The following is a 20,836-nucleotide window of genomic DNA, read 5'->3' as shown; positions in this document are numbered from 1 at the left end:
CTGTATAGCCCGTCGTAACTTTTTTATTGTTTCACAGTACACGTCTTGATTAATGGTCGTACCACGTTCCATGAATTCAACCAACAACACCCCTTTGGCATCCCAAAACACCGTTGCCATCAGTTTTCTGGCAGAAAAATCTTGCGAGGCTTTTCTTGGTTTGGTAGGCGAATTTGAATGTGCCCACATCTTTGATTGTTCTTTTGTCTCAGGGTTCACGTACTTAATACAGGTTTCGTCACCGGTCACGATTCTGTTTAACAATGGTTCTCCTTCGTCCTCATAACGTGACAGAAAGTCTAATGCAGAGGCCATTCTTTGAGTTTTGTGGTGGTCGGTAAGAATTTTGGGCACTCATCGTGCACAGAACTTACGGTAACCCAATCTTGCTGTCACTATCTCGTACAAGAGAGTCTTAGAAATCTGTGGAAAACCAGTAGACAACTCTGACATTGAGAAACGTCGATTTTCACGAACTTTTGCATCAACTGTCTGAACGAGTTCGTCAGTCACCAATGATGGTCTACCACTCCTCTCTTCATCATGAACGTTTTCTCGTCCACTTTTAAATAAACGTACCAATTCACAGACAACTCCTTCACTCATAACTCTTGGTCCGTACACGGCACAAAGCTCACGATGAATAGCTGCTGCAGAATATCCTTTGGCTGTAAAAAACCTTATGACAGCACGCAGTTCACATTTGGCGGGGTTTTCTATTGCAGCACACATTTCAAACTGCCACAAAAACTAAACTAGCGCAGGTACGACGTTCACTCGACCACGGCTTGATGCCGACTGACCTGTTGAGTGCGTGAACGCACAGATGGCGTCGCTACTCCCCCCACAACCCGCACTGTGACCAATCGGAGGTTACTTTCTGAACCGCCCTCGTATATTTGTCCAATGAATACCCATTTATCATCTGTGTTTCTTCTTGGTGTAGCAATTTTAGTGGCTAGTAGTGTACGTGTGTAAGCCGGGGCTACCGTTGCCTCCAAATGGTGAAATGCGATGGTGGGCGGAGTGCTCGATGGGAAGTCTTACAGGTGCACGGCGGATCTGAGCGAAGTCCTGTCTGCTGGACGTTGAGCCGGGGCTTAAATAAGCAACACGCAGAGGAATACAGCAGCGGCGCTCGGAGAGCACGTGACGGCGGATGCGTCGTAGTGCCAGGGATGGCAGCGCCGCTGTCGCTGATGCGCGTGCTGCTGGTTGATCGTGAGCGCGACTGAGGCGCCGCTGGTGACGCCTCCAAGCTATCAGCGTGTCAGCTGTCTGTTTATCAGCGGTTCGGTGTCTATGTTGTTATTGTTGTGGTCTTCAGTCCAGAGACTGGCTTATGCAGCTCTCCATGCTACTCAATCCTGTGCAAGCCTGTTCAGCTCCGAGTAACTACTGCAACCTACATCCTTCTGAATCTGCTTAGTGTATTCATCTCTTGGTCTCAATTTGCGATTTTTACGCTTCACGCTTCCCTCCAATACTAAATTTGTGATCCCCTGATGCCTCGGTACGTGTCCTACCAACCGATCCCTTCTTCTAGTCAAGTTGTGCCACAAATTCATCTTCTCCCCAGTTCTACTCAGTACTTCCTCATTAGGTATGTGATCCACCATTTAGTCTTCAGCATTCTTCTGTAGCAGCACATTTCGAAAGCTTCTATTCTCTTCTTGTCTAAAGTAGTTATCGTCCATGTTTCACTTCAATACATGGCTGCACTCCATACAAATAGTTTCAGAAAAAGCTTCCTGACACTTAAATCTATAGGTCTACTTGATATTAACAAATTTCTCTCCTTCAGAAACTCTTTCCATGCCATAGGCAGTCTACGTTTTATATCCTCCCTATTTCGATAGTTATTTTGCTTTCCAAATAGCAAAACTAATTTACTACTTTAAGTGTCTCATTTTCTAAACTAATTCCCTGAGCATCACCTGATTTAATTCGACTACATTCCATTACCCTCGTTTTGCTTTGTTGTTGTTCATCTTATGTCCTTCTTTCAAGACACTGCCCATTCCGTTCAGCTGCTCTTATAGGTCCTTTGCTATCTTGACAGAATTACAATGTTGTCGGCGAACCACAAAGATTTTATTTCTTCTTCGTGGATTTTAATTCCTACCCCAAATTGTTCTTTTGTTTCCTTTACTGCTCGCTCAATATACAGATTGAATAACATCGGAGACAGGCTACAACCCTTTCTCACTCCCTTCCCACCACCGCTTCGCTTTCCTGCCCCTCGACTCTTACAACTGCCATCTGGTTTCTGTACAAATTGTAAATAGCCTTTCGCTCCCTTTATTCTACCCCTGCCACTTTTATAATTTGAAAGAGAGTATTCCGATCAACATTGCCAAAAGCTTTCTCTAATTCTACAAATGCTCAAATGCTAGAAACATAGGTTTGCCTTTCCTTAACCTATCTTACGAAATCGTAGGGTCAGTACTGCCTGACGTGTTTCAAACTGATCTTCCCCGAGGTCGGCTTCTACCTGTTTTTCCACTCGTCTGTAAAAAAATTCATGTTAGTATTTTGCAACCGTGACTTATTAAACTGATAGTTCCGCAATTTTCACACCTGTCAAAACCTGCTTATTTTGGAATTGCAATTATCATATTCTTCTTGACGTCTTATGGTATTTCGCCTGTCTCGTACATCTTGCCCACCAGATGGAAGAGGTTTGTCATGGTTGGCTCTCCCAAGGCTGTCAGGAGTCCTAATGGAATGTTGTCTACACGGTGTTAATCACACGCCATACACTTCATGCAAACAGAGGAGGACACCCGTACGCACAGGAGGGAAAATGAAAGGGAAGGAAGAATTATTGCAGTACAGCAAACAAGCAAAAGAGTTAAGAGGCGGCACGAGCATACATACGAAAATCTAACCTTGTTTGTCTTAAGAGTAATTGCAGAAACAACTCCACACTGCGAATAGTACAGTTCATCATTCGACATAATACTATGGATGTTTCACTGTCACTATTTCCTCACACAAAACACATTTTGAAAACGCCCCACCCTACGTTTCTTCGTTTTCCGTAGGCGTGCCTGTTTCCTTCCACATGGAGTGTCAGTTGCTTCACTGTCTTCTTCGCTTGCGGAATCAGTATTGCTTTTGTCATTATGAATACATCTGTTCGCATTTGTACCACCCTTCCCACATTTCTGACCATCTCCTTCACTCGAAATATACTGCTCTTCGGTTATCGTTACGTGCGCACTGCGTTATTCCAGTCTCCTCTTGTTTTGGATGCAATTTGTTCTTCTATGTGTTTAAATAACGTGTCCATTCTGAATCACATTAAATTCAGAAACACTGTTTTAGACTCTTGTCCATATTAGCTCTATAGGATTCAATTCTGCTGGTATGACCATTTTCCGTTAACGTCTATTATATAAGTGATGTGGCCTGATTTGTTCATTTTGATCAGTGAGTACAAATGGGGTCTCAGTATGTCCTTATGGCAGAAAATTCCCTTTTCTAATAACCTGGAGATCTTTTCTCTCCTCGTGGATTTTGACGCTGGAGCTCGAGTCCGTCGCTTATTTTGATAAGGGACGTTATCTTTAACAAGGACAGCGTCAGGTAGTAGATTAGGTAATAATCTATCCTTCAGCTAGTTTCCATAGTTTGAGAAAGCCATGTCGTCATGATAATCACCCATTTTCTGACTGTTTTAAACCTTCGCTGCAAAGGCATTTCCCCCACCATCACAGATAATGATACTTGAACTTCCTTTTGAAGCAGGTTTCAACAGATCTTGTAGTGAATTGTCACTACATCTGTACGATGCTGTGTGACAAGTGCGACCATATGCCTCGTCCATATAGACGGTAGGATGACACTAACGTCTGTATTCTCGGATACTTTTTAAGTAACCAATTCGTCTTGTCCTGAAATTACTTTGTTCCTGGAGAACTTTTCGCTTATCTGCCGTCTTGTTCCACATCTAGAGCGCGAAGAATTTTGCGTGCGTTGAAAATGTTGTGGATTAACCTGTTCTGCATGCACTCTTCCCAATTCTCTCTTGATTCGGTGAACGGAAATGTGAATTTTATTTTCAATGGAGCACCTAGCAGAGCTTTCTTTCCATAAACTGGTAAACATATGCAATGATTCGTGTGCTTGCCCTTTAACATGCTTTGTACAGATAGCATTTTTCATTTCGAATGTGTTCTCCCAGAGTGTTTTCTACTGGGGCACTCCGCCTGACTCGATGGCAACACGCCTGATGCTGGCGCACTGCTGCATTATGTCTATTGCACTACGTGTTTGCGGTGCTCACGTTTGTTTGCATGATATGTGCTGGCGGTACTCGTAAATGATCTCCGTGGAAGAAGTGTCAGCGGTTCCGAAGCAGGCTACCCACCGGTTACAAGGGGTGTGCCGGAAGTAGCCAGCGGACTATGGGGTAAAACAATATCGAACTTCCAGGCGTCATGAAAACGAAGTTCTTCGTGGCGATGGCCTAGTATAAAACATTCTCGGTTTTTCTTCCACGTCAGATCTGTATACAGCCCCGAGCTCCTGACAGTCACCACACCCACATCTCCGCTCTATCCAATCCACAGCCGCCTCCGACTCCTGAAACTCCTCTCTGGCCAGACATGGGGGTTGAACCCCTCTACCATCCTCCATCCTCCACACCTGCAATTCCTTAATCTGTCCCATCCTCTGTTATGCCAGTCCCACCTGGATATCCGCCTCCCCCCCTCCCCTAAATTCTATAAGTCCCTGCAGATCCTCGAGCACCATGCACTACACCTCACCTTCCATATACGTCTCCCGTCCCCCACACGGATCCTCTACGACCTGATTCCTTTACCCCATCTGCTCCTTTTCCTCAAACATATCCATATCCTCTACGCCTCCCGCGGCCTTGATCCCCCTCATCCCCTCGTTGATCCTCTCCTCTCCAACCCCCGCCCTCTGCCGCACCTTCACTGTTGTGTCCACCCTACCCTTCACCTCAACACCATTTCCTCCCCAAGGTGGCTTCCATCGACTTCCCCTCCCAGATGATGCCTCTCTCCCATCATTTATCCCTCCTATCAACTCTGATCCTCACCTCCCCCTCCCTTCCTTTGTCCTTTCCCCGAGCTCCCTCTTCCCCCCCACCTTCCATCCTGTTTTTACCCCGCCTACCCTCTCTCTGCCTCCCTTCTCTCCCCTAATCTCTTTTTGCTCTCCCCTCCACTGCCTTTTGCACCCCTTCTCGCATCCACCCTGACCCCCCTTTTCTATGTCCCCTCCCTCCATCGGCTCCCCCTTTTTTCTTTTCCTCTCTTCCCCCCTTTTTCCTATCATCGGTCTGGGCCCTCCTCCCCCCCCCCCTCACTACTGTTGCGTGTCCCCTGTCAGTGTTGCGAACAGCCACCATACTGTCGCAGTTGTGTTTTTTTTCTCGTGCCTTGTTTTTTTATTTAATTGTACCTGTCTGCTTATTGTGTGTTTTCATCCGCATCATCACTGCAGTGTTTTTATATTTTAAACTCCACAACTTTCCCCTATTTTACAGTTTTTTTATAATGTTACCGTTTTATAGCCTTTTTACTTATTTGTTTATTTTCTCATTATGTTTTTTAACTTTTCTGTTGGCTGTAGAGCAGCGTATTACGCTGCTGTCAGCTCGCCCGACTCCTCTCTGGGGGGGGGGGGGGGGAATCGAAATGCAATAAAGGTAAAAAAAGTCACCACCACCGGCTTCGGCAGGAGCAATTAACTGTAATGGCTGCCACTGTGGTGGCCAAAACAGCCCATGGACATCTAGTGACTGATTAGCGTAGGTTATCAATATGTCACGCTGCAGCAGTTGGTGGCAATGTTAGTGATGGTACACGATTAGTCTAATTTAAATGTAACTCGTCAGACATCGAGGCTGTTTAAATAAAAAAGAAAAAACGGAAAAAAGTGTAGTCGGTGGGTAGGCGCCTGTATGGAAATCGAAAGCATGCAGGGTGGAACCACTGATTTTTCCGTCTGCCTTTAACCTAGCATTCACTTTTCCGTGATTTGGAGATCGCCAGAAGCATCACGTCATTCGAGTTCCATTACACTGTAGGTCATGTTTTCCCAGTTGGATACCCGGGATAGGGTAGGGACGCAACAAGTGGCGTTCATTTGAAAGACTTGCACCTGGCCTTTGACCCAGACCAAATTATTACGAGTATTATCTGCTCAGCACGATCGCTTTCTTGCACGCACCACTAACATTACATCAGACTCCCAGTACGTAGAAGCATGGGAGAACATTCCCAGCTTCATACAAAATTATTCTGTCTTTATTTGTGAGGCTGTGAGTTACGTTTATCCAAAGTATTGTCGTTTGTTTTGCCAAAAATTTATTACAAACAATGGACTCGTTTGGCACCCTCAGCCACGCCATGTGAAACAGCGTCATTTTGGCTTTAGTACTACACCAAATGAAGTATAACTGTTCAGTGTCCATGTTGGTAGCATGGAATCACTTTTGTGTCAAATGAAGATGAGATGTTTGATGTAACCGATTGGCAGAATTTGATAGTTAGTGTGCCAGAAGACGAAGATCTCTTTCATGGTGCAATATGGGCTCACTTCTTCGCCAAACAAGCATGTAGCATTCAGTACATGAGTGCATGCTGAAAACTAATGTCTCCGAATTTTTTATGTGAATTCTCATACAGTTATTAACTTTATTAACATTCTACATTTCTATCCTTCATGTCTACATATTTATTTCTCAACATAGTCACCCTAGCGATGAACACATTTCTCCCAACGAGAGACCAGTTTGTTGGCACCGCAATGCAGAAAGTTTGACCTTGTTGACGGAGCCACAACCTCATATATATGTTTGCAAGGCTTCATCACTATGAAAGTGAAGTTCTCGACGGTGTTGTGTTTTGGAAACGGATGAAAATCGGATGGGGCCAAGTCGGGACTGTGTGGAGGATGACCGATGACAGCTGAAGGAGAGAGTACTCCATGTCATCTGTGGACGAACTCTTCGAATTAGTGCTTTCGGTTTCCTAAGGGATTCCTCACGCAGCGACGTAGTTACGTTTCACACCGCAATGTCACACTCCACAATGTTTGGAGCCATCTAGAGGCAGAGGGCTGCAGCCTGCGTCAGGAAAGCGGGAAAGTCGGCCGAGCAAGATGCGTGACATGTAATAACTCAACTAATACTGAGAACAGAATAAAAAGTTCGGAGGCAGTATTTTTCAGCATGCCCTCGTAGTAGTTTGGCACAATGAGCTCATTGCAGCACGAAAAGGAGACGACCTGTCTGATGTAATCAATATAAGCCTGCAGCAGCCTGAAGCTGCGTGGTCCAGTGTTGCAGAATAGTACGAGTCGTATGTCCCCACTAATACAAAAATTAACGCGAAGTTTTGGTGTAGCGTGAAACAAAATTACTGAGGGTTATAAATTGACAGCCTCCGTTCCGCCACTGCTGCGTCCTCGATAATGCTGCAGTAACAGAGAAGGGGCGCCTTCGAGGTCCTTTCTTTTCTTTTCTTTTCTTTTCTTTCTTTTTTTATTTTTTAAAAAAATACTTCTGTACCCCGCACGCCATATTACGGTGTGTGGCGGGCAGTACTTCTTGTACCGCTATCTGATTCCCCTTCCCTCATCTATTCGCGGATGCAGCACGAGAAGAATGATTATCGGTAAAGTTCCGTATGGCGTCTAATTTCTCTGATTTTCTCGTGATAATTTCACAAGACGAATTTCGGAGGAAATAATACATCGACTGATTCTTGGCGGAACGTACCGTCTCGAAATTGTAATAGTCAGCCTCTCGATGATACACAGCGCACTCTTGTAGCATATGCCACTGAAGTTTGTTGAGCATCTCCGTAACTCTCTCGTGCCGAGTAAAGGATCCGGTCACGAAGTTGTACGCACATGCTCATAAATTAAAGATGACTGCTGAATGCGGTGCCACGCAACGTGGCACTACACAAAACTGGCGCTAATAGCTTAGGCACATAAGGAACACACATGACACAATATGTAAGTCTACGGTATTGGTGATAAGTTGAGAAAACCGTCCCGAAACACATGTGCTACAAAACTAAACTGTTTCCTGTGCATGTACCCCGACATCAATATGGGATATGATCACCAAGCACACGTACACAGGCCACACAACGGGTTGGCATACTCTGGATCAGGTAGTCGAGCAGCTGCTTGGGTATAGTCTCCCATTCTTGCACCAGTGCCTGTCGGAGCTCCTGAAGTGTCGTAGGGGTTTGAAGACGTGTATCGATACGTCGACCGAGAGCATCCCAGACGTGCTCGATGGGGTTTAGGTCTGGAGAACAAGTAGGCCAGTCCATTCGCCCGATATCTTGTTTCAAGGCACTCCTCCATGATGGCAGCTCGGTGGGGCCGTGCGTTATCATCCATCGGGAGGAAGGTGGAATCCACTGCACCCCTGAAAAGGCGGACATACTTGTGCAAAATGACGTCCCGATACACCTGACCTATTACAGTTCCTCTGTCAAAGGCATGCAGGGGTGTACGTGCACCAATCATAATCCCACCCCACACCATCAAACCACGACCTGCATACAGGTCCCTTTCAGTGACATTAAGGGGTCGGTATCTGGTTCCTGGTTCACACCAGATGAAAACCCGGCGAGAATCACTGTTCAGACTATACCTCGACTCGTCCCTGAACATAACGTGGGACCACTGTTCCAATGACCATGTACTGTGTTCTTGACGTCAGGCTTTACGGCTCTCCTGTGACCAGGGGTCAGTGGAATGCGCCTTGCAGGTCTCTGGGCGAATAAACCATGTCTGTGCAGTCGTCTGTAGACTGTGTGTCTGGAGACAACTGTTCAAATGCCTGCGGTAAGGTCCCGAGCAAGGCTACCTGCAGTACTCCGTGGCCGTCTGCAGGCACTGATGGTGAGATATCGGTCTTCTTGTGGTGTTGTACACCGTGGACGTCCCGTACTGTAGCGCCAGGACACGTTTCCTGTCTGCTGGAATCGTTGCCGTAATCTTGAGATCACACTTTGTGGCACACGGAGGGCCCGTGCTACGACCAGCTGTGTTTGACCTGCCTCCAGTCGCATTAGTATTCTACCCCTCATAACGTCATCCATATGTGTTCTTTGAGCCATTTTCAACACACAGTCACCATTAGCACGTCTAAAAACGTCTGCACACTTACTCGCTACACCGTATTCTGACACGCACTAACACACCTCTGCGTATGTGGACTGTTTCCAGCGCCACCGTGCGACGACCGCAGGTCAAATGCACCGCATGGTAATACCCCGAGGTGATTCACACCTGCAAACCGCCCACCAGAGCGATGTTTCACCATATATCAGCATTATCTTTAATTTATGAGCATGAGTGTATTAACACGCTCGGTATTAGTCGTAGAACGATGAACAGCATTGCAGAACAGGTCGGAGAAATGTTTTACCAGCGGAAAAACGCCCCTATCAGAGCACAAAAAACGCGAATAAAATCCTTTTTAAAAGTCTGTCGGAGAAATGGGGTACCAACTGCCTCATTCTACCTTCCTCAGCACCTTTAAAATTTTTCCCTAAAATTTTTGCCTTTCGAACATACTCGCGCTCTTTTTAACATCCAACTCACCTCTCACCCCTACAAGCTTCCCCAACTGTCACTCCCTCACATCCGCTAATTCAACGCTGTAAGTCGCTCATACCCATCCACTCCCATTTTCCCATCTCACTCACTCATTCAGCCCATTTCATTATCATAATCATAATCTCTTTGTCTCGCTAATTGTTGCTATCCCCTGTCTCGCAGCCACTGCCTCCTTCATTATGTCCTAATACTATCAGTGTCTCCCTCTTGCTATCTCTTTCTATTACTGTCTCATTCATTCATTCCATCAACTTCTGTCTCTTCTCACTGTCACTATCTCTCTCTTCCTCGCTGTCATTGTCATAGACTCTGTACCTCGCTATCACTGGCTCCCACCCATTTCCGCTTTCTCTTTATTCCTCTCCCACTGGCATTGTCTGCTTCATTTTTTTCCTAGCGCTGTTCTGTCACTGTCAACTATGTTCCGCTGCCCCCTTTCTCTCACTCTGCGATTATCTCCTTCGCTATTTCTGTACTTCAACAAATCTCTGCTAACTTCCAGTGTTTATTACTTTCTGTCTCTTTCCCACTGCCACTTCTCCTTCTCTCTAAACATAAAAAAAGCACGAATATGTTCACATGACACAATTTCTGGGGACATTTTTAAAGCTACTGATGCAGCTGGTACCTCAGCTTGACACTCAGAGTCTTTTAAAAAGGAGCATATTAGCCTTTTTTGTACTCCGATAAGCCGGCCGGTGTGGCCGTGCGGTTCTAGGCGCATCAGTCTGGAACCGCGTGACCGCTACAATCGCAGGTTCGGATCCTGCCTCGGGCATGGATGTGTGTGATGTCCTTAGGTTAGTTAGGTTTAAGTAGTTCTAAGTTCTAGGGGACTGATGACCACAGCTGTTAAGTCCCATAGTGCTCAGAGCCATTTGAACCATTTTTGTACTCCGATAGGAGCACTTCTCCGCTTGTTCCCTTCTTTCCCCTGCCACAGAAGAGTATGTGACGCATATGAAAAAAATGTTAACGGTCAGTAAAATTTTCATAGTTTACTAATGTGAAATTGAAATAACACAAAACTAATTTTATACCTGTGACAGGATTTCACGTGCACAAAAATTTTGCATGTGCTTTAGTACCACAATACGGCCTTTCCAGAAACTTTTGATGACATCGGAGACATTTTACAGCACATTTCTCCGTGGTACGTAACTTGATAAACTACTTTTTCGCCTCACACCAGATTTGACGTGTATTACGCATTGTCGTATGGATAACATACACTCACGCTCATAATTTAAGGGTAATGCTGATACATGGTGAAATAACGCTCTGGTGGGCGGTTTACGGGTTTAAATCGCCTCGAGGTATGTCCATGCGGTGCATTTCACCTGTGGTCGTCACACGGTGGCCTTTGCAGCAGTCCACACCTGCAGAGGTGTGTTGGTGCATGTCAGAGTACGGTGCAGCGAGTAAGTGTGCAGACGTTTTCAGACGTGCTAATGGTGACTGTGTGTTGAAAATGGCTCAAAGAACACATATTGATGACGTTATGAGGGATAGAATACTAGGGCGACTGGAGGCTCGTCAAACACAGCAGGTCGTAGCACGGGCCCTCCGTGTGCCACAAAGTGTGATCTCAAGATTATCGCAACGATAGGAAACGTGTCCAGGCGCTACAGTACGGGACGTCCACAGTGTACAACACTACAAGAACACCGATATCTCACCATCAGTGCCCGCAGACGGCCACGGAGTACCGCAGGCAGCCTTGCTCGAGGCCTTACCGCAGCCACTGGAACAGTTGTCTCCAGACACACAGTCTACAGACGACTGAACAGCCATGGTTTATTCGCCCAGAGATCTGCAAGGTGGATTGTATTGAACCCTGGTCACAGGAGAGCCCGTAAAGTCTGATGTCAAGAACACAGTACATGGTCATTGGAACAGTGGTCCCACGTTATGTTCACGGACGAGTCCAGGTATAGTTTGAACAGTGATTCTCGCCGGGTTTTCATCTGGCGTGAACCAGGAACCAGATACCGACCCCTTAATGTCATTGAAAGGGACCTGTATGGAGGACGTGGTTTGATGGTGCGGGGTGGGATTATGATTGGTGCATGTACACCCCTGCATGTCTTTGACAGAGGAACTGTAACAGGTCAGGTGTATCGGGACGTCATTTGCACAAGTATGTCCGCCTTTTCAGGGGTGCAATGGGTCCCACCTTCCTCCCGATGGATGATAACGCACGGCACCACCGAGCTGCCATCATGGAGGAGTACCTTGAAACAGAAGATACCAGGCGAATGGAGTGGCCTGCCTGTTCTCCAGACCTAAACCCCATCGAGCACGTCTGGGATGCTCTCGGTCGACGTATCGATACACGTCTTCAAATCCCTACGACACTTCAGGAGCTCCGACAGGCACTGGTGCAAGAGTGGGAGGCTAAACCCCAGCAGCTGCTCGACTACCTGATCCAGAGTATGCCAACCCGTTGTGCAGCCTGTGTACGTGTGCTTGGTGATCATATCCCATATTGATGTCGGGGTACATGTGTAGGGAACAGTGGCGTTTTTTAGCACATGTGTTTCGCTACGGTTTTCTCAACTTATGACCAATACCGTGGACTTACAGATCTGTGTCGTATGTGTTCCCAATGTGCCTATGCTATTAGCACCAGTTTTGTGTAGTGCCACGTTGTGTGGCACCACATTCTGTAATTATCCTTAACTTATGAACATGAGTGTAGATGCCTGCATACCTACGTATGACGTGTTCAGCCAAACTTTGGTTAATCTGATGATAATGTATAAAAGGAAACAAGTAATTAAAGAAAATAGTCACCACACAACATGTGACTTCCATGTATTTTTATAGCGTCCATGACAGCGCTGATACAACCTTCAGACTATGTACAAACGGGCGCCTACCTCATACGTATCTTCATGTCACACCCGTTATGCTACATTCTGCGCTTGAGGCTCATTGGCGCAAACACTTGCATGTTAAAATGATGTCGTGAAGAGATAGGGAGTGGGCGAAATCGAGCAGTCAACCAACAGCTTTTGTGGAGTGCAGGTGACACGTTTTGAGCGCTCTGGCGCGGAGGTAGTGCGGCAGTGCGTGTTTTGGAAGTTAGTAGTCAGTGATCAATAAATCTGTTCCCTCTGTGAGGAAAGTTCAGAAAGACTTCGGAAGGCCGATCCCGTCCGCAGGGATGTGAACCGGCTTAGTCAAATGCCCGTTTTCAAGGCAGTTGGTAGCTGCTGTTTAGTGAGCGCATAGAGACTCTGTAATAAGCGGCCAGCTAGCAGAACGTGGAGCAAAAAACTATTTGCAGGTGTGTTTTCTAATGAACGAATCAGATCTAGCAGCGCTTATTGGAAGATAATAAAATGAGATTTGCTCCAATGGAAATTTAAAGTGTGGAATTGTTGTGTACCGTCTTCTCCTGTTTGTCGCTCAACTGTGACCCTGTTGTTTACAGAGGCGATCGTAGGATATTGTTATTGATCGTGAACTTTCTGAGTAAAGTGTTCGTTGTTCTATCCAGTAGTTGGATTTTGGAGTTTTTTGAAAGTTGTCGGATAACTACAGGGCATTGATTAGTGGAATGGAAGAATTGAGTATTGTAGCCCTGCTTCGTTACCCAAAGTGAGACTGGCTATTCTTGTTTAGCTTGATAGTATATTTTTAGCAGTACACAGAAATTAGACAGGTCCACCGACAAATGTTTCGGAGAAAGCTTCCAGAGCAATACATCACGTGTTTTGTCTCGCACAACGCAGGATACGAAGAGCACTATACAAAGAAAAGTGCAAGGCCATCACATAGGTACTAAAACAAAATACGATAAACTTTAGTTATACGATAAATCGCCCAAATCTAAGGGCCGTCAATTCGACTAAATACCTACGAATTACAGTTACAAGTAAGTTAAATTGGAAAGACCACGTAGATAATATTGTGGGGAAGGCGAAACAAAGACTGCGCTTTGTTGGCAGAACACTTAGAAGATGCGACAAACCGACTAAAGAGACAGCCTACATTACACTTGTCCGGCCTTTGCTGGACTATTGCTGCGCGGTGTGGGATCCTTACCAGGTAGGATTGACGGAGGACATCGAAAAAGTGCAAAGAAGGGCAGCTCGCTTCGTATTATCGCGCAAGAGGGGTGAGAGTGTCACTGATATGATACACGAACAAAGGCGGTTTTCTTTGCGGCGAGATCTGTTTACGAAATTTCAACCAGCAACTTTCTCTTCCGAATGCGAAAATATTTTGTTGAGGCCCACCTACGCAGGGAGAAATGATCATCATAATGAAATAAGAGAAATCAGAGCTAGAACGGAAAGATTTAGGTGTTCCTTTTTCCCACGCGCCATTCGAGAGTGGAGTGGTAGAGAAGTGGTGCCGGCCAAATGGCCGAGCGGTTCTAGGCGATACAATCTGGAACCGCGCGACCGCTACCGTCGCAGGTTCGAATCCTGCCTCGGGCATGGATGTGTGTGATGTCCTTAGGTTAGTTAGGCTTAAGTAGTTCTTAGTTCTAGGGGACTGATAACCTCAGATGTTAAGTCCCATAGTGCCCAGAGCCATTTGAACCATTTTTTGAAGAGAAGTGGTATGAAAATGGTTCGATGAACCCTCTGCCAGGCATTTAAATGTGAATTGCAGAGTAACCATGTAGATGTAGATGTAGAGTGCATGGGCTCTGGCCATGGCCGCTAGTCGGACATCGCAAGACGCTGCAGAAGCTCAATGGGCGGGACGAGAAGGAACGTATTATGCTAAGACGATTGGAGTCGAGGTGTTTTGGTGCTGCAGATTGCCGTTACGTGCTCGTTTCTACACTAGATGAAGTTGTGTGGTTTGATGTTGCAGTTCATAATACGACTTAACTGTTACGCCTGTAAGGAGTTCCATTGCTATACCAGATAGTGCTGCGTGGTTTTGTATTACAGATTGGTAATATGGCTCCAACATTATGCCTGACAAATCTTGTAGTTCGTATTTTCAGCTTTCCATTTACAGGTGAATTTCGTGGTGTTGCAGACTGTTGACATGGGCAGCTTGCTATGCTGTATGGAGGTGAGTGGTCTGGTGTTGCAGCGGCTGACGAACCTGAGTGGTTTGGTGTCGCGGGTTGGCATTAGGAGCCCAACATTACGTCAGTTGGAGCTGAGTGGTGTCGTGATGCAGGTTGATGAAATGGGCCAACTACGATGCCAACTGGAGCCGTGTGATTTGGTGTTGCGCGTTGGAAGTGTGCGCCCAGTATTATGCCTGATGAAACTGAATGGTTTGCTGTAGCAGACTGGTAGTCCAGGGCCAGCCTTAGGCCAGCTGGAGCTGACTGGTGTGGTGTTGTAGGTGGGGAGACTGGGCCCCGGTGAAGCTGGGTGTTTTGGTGCCGCAGGTGGGCAGCATGGGCCCGACGCTGAGCCGCGGCGCGGGCGTGATGGATCCCGGCTACCCTCTGCTGCCGGCCGCCTACCTGCACCCACACCCGTACCTGCACAAGGCCGAGCCCTTCTTCCTCACCCCAGGTAAGCCGCTGCTCGCAACATCCACACAGCCACTAATGCATTATTTGCACTGCACATTACATATCTGTTAGGCAGCTTTTTAACTGTGTTGACGAGATCCAGTCGCTCTATCATCAATAGTTCCATGTTCCAGGGGATTTCACTCACGTCAGAAATGTCACGAACGAAATGACAAGGTTTTACGTTATAGCCCCAATATACACTACTGGCCATTAAAATTGCTACACCACGAAGATGACGTGCTACAGACGCGAAATTTAACCATTCACACAAGGTTAGGGCCGGTGGCGACACCTACAACGTGCTGACATGAGGAAAATTTCCAACCGATTTCTCATACACAAACAGCAGTTGACCGGCGTTGCCTGGTGAAATGCTTTTGTGATGCCTCGTGTAAGGAGGAGAAATGCGTACCATCACGTTTCCGACTTTGATAATGGTCGGATTGTAGACAATCGCGATTGTGGTTTATCATATCGCGACATTGATGCTCGCGCTGGTTGAGATCGAATGACTGTTTCCAGAACATGGAATCGGTGGGTTCAGGAGTATAATACGGAACGCCGTGCTGGATCCCAACGACCTCGTATCACTAGCAGTCGAGATGACAGGCATCTTATCCGCATGGCTGTAACGGATCGTGCAGCCACGTCTCGATCAGAACAGATGGGGACGTTTGCAAGACAACAACCATCTGCACGAACAGTTCGACGACGTTTGCAGCAGCATGGACTATCAGCTCAGAGACCATGGTTGCGGTTACCCTTGACGCTGCATCACAGACAGGAGCGCCTGTGATGGTGTACTCAACGACGAACCTGGGTGCATGAATGGCGAAACGTCCTTTTTTCGGATCAATCCAGGTTCTGTTTACAGCATCATGATGGTCGCATCCGTGTTTGGCGACATCGCGGTGAACCCACATTGGAAGCCTGTATTCGTCATCGCCATACTGGCGTATCACCCGGCGTGATGGTACGGGGTGCCATTGGTTACACGTCTCGGTCACCTCTTGTTCGCATTGACGGCACTTTGAACAGTGGACGTTACATTTCAGATGTGTTACGACCCGTGGCTCTACTCTTCATTTGATCCCTGCGAAATCCTACATTTCAGCAGCATAATGCACGACCGCATGTTGCAGGTCCTGTACGGGCCTTTCTCAGAAAATGTTCGACTGCTGCCCTGGCCAGCACAATCGCCAGATCTTTCACCAACTGAAAACGTTTGGTCAATGGTGGCGGGGCAACTGGCTCGACACAATACGCCAGTCACTACTCTTGATGAACTGTGGTATCGTGTTGAAGCTGCATGGGCAGCTGTACGTGTACACGCCATCCAAGCTGTGTTTGACTCAATGTCCAGGCGTATCAAGGCCGTTATTACGGTCAGAGGTGGTTGTTCTGGGTACTGAGTTCTCAGGATCTATGCACCCAAATTGCGTGAAAATATAATCACATGACAGTTCTAGTATAATATATTTGTCCAATGAATACCCGTTTATCATCTGCATTTCTTCTTGGTATAGCAATTTTAATGGCCGGTAGTGTATTTTATTTTTTTCTTAATTTTCGCTCCTGAGTGTTCTTCTTGCCAGAATTTATGGAACACAGTACCTGAAAAGTAACTGAAAGATTCTAGATATACAGAATGATTCGAAATTCTCTTACCATTGAAATGATAGATATGTCTCTCGTCATGAAATGTGTATTTAAATGAAAGTTACCAAAATTTGTAAGTGACAAAGTGGTCTCAACTTGTTTTCCTTCATGTATATCATGTAGAAACCAATTATCTACCGTAGCGTGCAAAGCCCTGTAGACAAATTTCTTGGGTAATGGATAATAGCTTTTCTCGTATTCCATCATTCAAATCACTGATTTAACTTTCCTTTTGTATACATAGTCCTATAACCAAAAATCACGCCCGGTAGTTGTGGAGGCCAGCAAAATGGTTAACCAAGACCGAAGAATCTTGTGGAGAATGTTCGGTCAAGATCTGTACGATTGGTGCGTGGATTAATGCGTTGATATGCCATCTTGGTGGAAGAAACTCAAGTGTCAGATGTAGCGGAATTACGTCAATGAGATATTCTTGCAACATCGTTAAGTACACGTCCGCATCCACAGTGGGGGTTACAGTTAGCCAGAGATTCACCTAAGGAGAGCCACATTCATGTTCTCGAATTTCATGAGGATATTCGTCTTGTGGTGCAGTTCTTCTTGTTGTGTCCGTGGACAATAACATCATGTAAGTTAAAAATAAAAATTGAACCCACTGATGATAGCACAAAAGTGCTGAAACATGTATAGGTGAAGCAAAACAGAAAAAGGTGTCTTGCGTAATGCGGAACTTCTCAACCCATGAGGATTTTCACTGATACATCGATAAATAAATCCACATGTGTCAAACGTAGTCTGATTGGTTCATTATGTAACCTTACCAATAAAAAATGAAAAACAAACCCGGTAACACTAGTAGCACTCATAGCTGGGGAGCCTATGTGCTGAAGTTTGCTTAATTATTAAGCTGAGGCCGAAACTTTTGCGAAGGCCCTAACGGTATTCAGAAAAGATAGGCTAAATACAGTTGGCGGTGCCATGTTTGTCGCTGTTAGAAGTAGTTTATCTTGTAGCAAAATTGATTCATATAGTTCCTGTGAGTTAATATGAGTAGATGACATTCTTGGCAGCCGGAATAGAATAATAATTGCATCCTTTTACTGACCTTGTAAGTAGCGTGAATAAAAGGACGCTATGTGTAAGAAGCATGAAGCGCCCTTTGAATGTATCCTGATAGCTAGAAGAGCCACGCGCACTTTGAATAAGAAAATTCTATTTGACACTGAAATCAATGTAAAAGATAGGGTCGCCACCAACTCTAGCCACACGACAAAGAAGAGGTAGCACTGAGTCGGAAAATTACTTAATTTATTAATAAGAAAAACTCACAAAAGAACATTCATTGTAAAGTCATTGATAAAGAATGGGATGTAATTATTAATATGATCCAGGCATTCTTCCCGTGAATCAAATATTGAGTAAAGTAAAGAGGGCGTGAACACCATGCGTAAGTGCAGCCTGCAGCAAGATTCGTGAAAACACGATCTATTCCAGAGCATTTGTTTCAGATAAAAAAAGGGACACTAATCACTACACCTGTGCACATGGAAACGCTATAGATGGGCCAACAAGGAAAACTACAAGGTAAATGGCGAAGGTAACGGCGACGTAACATCGGTACACTAGATAAGATTGAAGGCAAAATTATTTATTCCTTAAAACATTGATGTAGTGCATCTATAGCCTGCTGTTGCATGCTAACTATATACAATTGCTTGTGAAATACGACACGTTTCATAACAGACTCGCGTGTCCACTCGGTCCGCGGAGACAATTTCTATGGACCGTGGCCAAATTTTAGTCACATGAGACAAAGAAAATTCACAAATACTCAAAAATTACCAAGATCCGGAAAAGATTAGAAGCATACACACACAGTTGTAGGCACATAAACATTCACACTGAACCGAGGGCACTTCAACACATGCAACTCCTTTTGGCCAAATTTTAGTCACATGAGACAAAGAAAATTCACAAATACTCAAAAATTACCAAGATCCGGAAAAGATTAGAAGCATACACACACAGTTGTAGGCACATGAACATTCACACTGAACCGAGGGCACTTCAACATATGCAACTCCTTTGTGCTGCGTTCCTCTCACGGATCAAAGTCAAGACTACATTGGGAATCAAACTGAAAGTCTACAAAAGCCTTGCATTCCCTGCTGCAACCCAGCAAATAAATCTTTATAAGACGAAATTCGAGACCAAAAGCTAAAAGCTCCCCTCTCTATGTGACAACGCGCCACGCGGTCAGTCCAACTCACCCTTCTTCGACTGGAGCACAGCTGTGTACGCTTCCCGTACCGGCGGCAGACTGCCTCCCGCTTCTCCAGCCTCTTCCACGCTCCGCGTGGACCGGAAAACCCCAAGATGCCATTTCCGCCACCAACCTAACGCAGGTGGATTTCTCACAAGTAGCGGAAACCTCTTTGCCGACTTGACCACTACGAGAGTTGGCAATGAAAGGTGGCTACAGGACCCTTTCAACCTCTCAACTCAGATTATACAACTGCTGAAAGGTTCAAAGAAAACTTGATTCTAATTTCAAACACGTACCTGACACATAAAATTATAGTTGGTGGTGTCTTCATTTTACCCTAGAAATGTTGGGAAAAAAATATATGTTTAAATCCGGAGGTACGCATAAAACATCATCCGAAATTTTGCTAAACGCATTCTCTGAAAATTATTTCGACTAATAAGTTCATGAGCCCACTCGAACAGTAAACGGTTGTGAAAACACACTTCACCTCTTAGCAACAAACAGTCCTGAGCTAATAACGAACATCAACACGGATACAAGAATTAGTAAACACCGGGTTGTCCTAGCGACACTGAATACGTTTTGTATTATTGAGAAATAGGGAGAGAGTGTCACGGGAATAATACAGGATTTGGGCTGGGCATCATTAAAACAAAGACATTTTTCGTTGCGGATGAATATTCTCCCGAAATTTCAATAACTAACTTTCTCCTACGAATGCGAAAATATTTTGTTTATGTCGCCCTACATAGGGAGAAACGGTCGTCATAATTAAATAAGGGAAATCAGAGCCCGCACGGACAGATATAGGTATTCGATTTTCCCGCGCGCTATTCGAGTGTGGTATAATAGAAAATTATTGTGAAGATGGTTCGATGAACCCTCTGACAGGCAGTTATGTGTGATTTGCAGAGTATCCATGTAGATGTGGATGTAGATGCTGTAGATGTGTCTGGCAGTTAATACTCCGATTTCGAAATATATATGAGTAAAATGAACCTCTAGTAAACTGGTAGTAATCAGTATGTTCGTTACCCCGAATTATAGAGTTTTCTAATTAGTAGTGTAGATTTCCCATTTGCTGATACGTCTGGAAATAATCAGCTACCAATTTCACAGAAGAATAGCTCAGTAAGAGCACAGACGATGAATATAAATAAAGCCTGATACAGGTAGCCTGAATATATCAAGTCAATACAAATTGAACATACTAACGCTGATGTTCTCTGTATCACGTAAGCCGCACATGGATACATCACCGACAATGAGTTACCTGACGCATCAAACATTCCAGCTGAACGGGAGACGATAGAAACAAATCCATTTGTTGAGGAGCCGGTTTTTCGCCATTTCATGAACGATGTGCACTTATTCAGCGTCAGCTACAGAGGACCACAGACACAAAACGTAGCCATCTTTCGTTGCACGAGGTATCATGCAATTCACATCTGGGAACCCTTAAAGAATTCCGGCCAAACTATCCAACACACTCCGTAACCACCGAATTCATGAGCACTCAGTCCTGCAGTACACTCTAACGACTTAATGGAATGGGACACTAGTTCATTCGATTTATCCCTGACTTCCTTTTGGATGTTCTGGCAACACTTTGTGCAGCATTTCACTGGCTAACCACGATTTCATTCGGTGGTGAGCCGTTTCTCTGTGTTACATTTAGTGGAAATTACCATTCCACGAATGCTGCACTCTTCCTGACTATCAATCTTTTCGGTCCTCTGGGGGTATGCTGGTATTTCATCACTTATCCGTATCGACACAGTGCTGGAAAATAGGACAAAGTGGAGACGTTTCCACCA

The 20,836-nt window shown here is 45.4% G+C and overlaps 1 protein-coding gene across 1 annotated transcript in view; it reads left to right on the top strand.

Moving 5' to 3' along the window:
- Positions 1–20,836, top strand: part of LOC126204055 (brain-specific homeobox protein homolog) — a 183,687-nt gene that overhangs the window by 54,063 nt on the left and 108,788 nt on the right. The window contains exon 2 of the mRNA XM_049938478.1: positions 14,999–15,128. Within this exon, the coding sequence (XP_049794435.1) occupies positions 14,999–15,128 (130 nt within the window). The remainder of the gene's footprint in view (positions 1–14,998; positions 15,129–20,836) is intronic.

Source organism: Schistocerca nitens, chromosome 9 (genome assembly GCF_023898315.1).
Source record: "Schistocerca nitens isolate TAMUIC-IGC-003100 chromosome 9, iqSchNite1.1, whole genome shotgun sequence".
Classification (NCBI taxonomy): Eukaryota; Metazoa; Arthropoda; class Insecta; order Orthoptera; family Acrididae; genus Schistocerca; species Schistocerca nitens.
The sequence above is the reverse complement of the archived record's forward strand: the minus strand, read 5'-3'. Positions and strand labels throughout refer to the sequence as shown.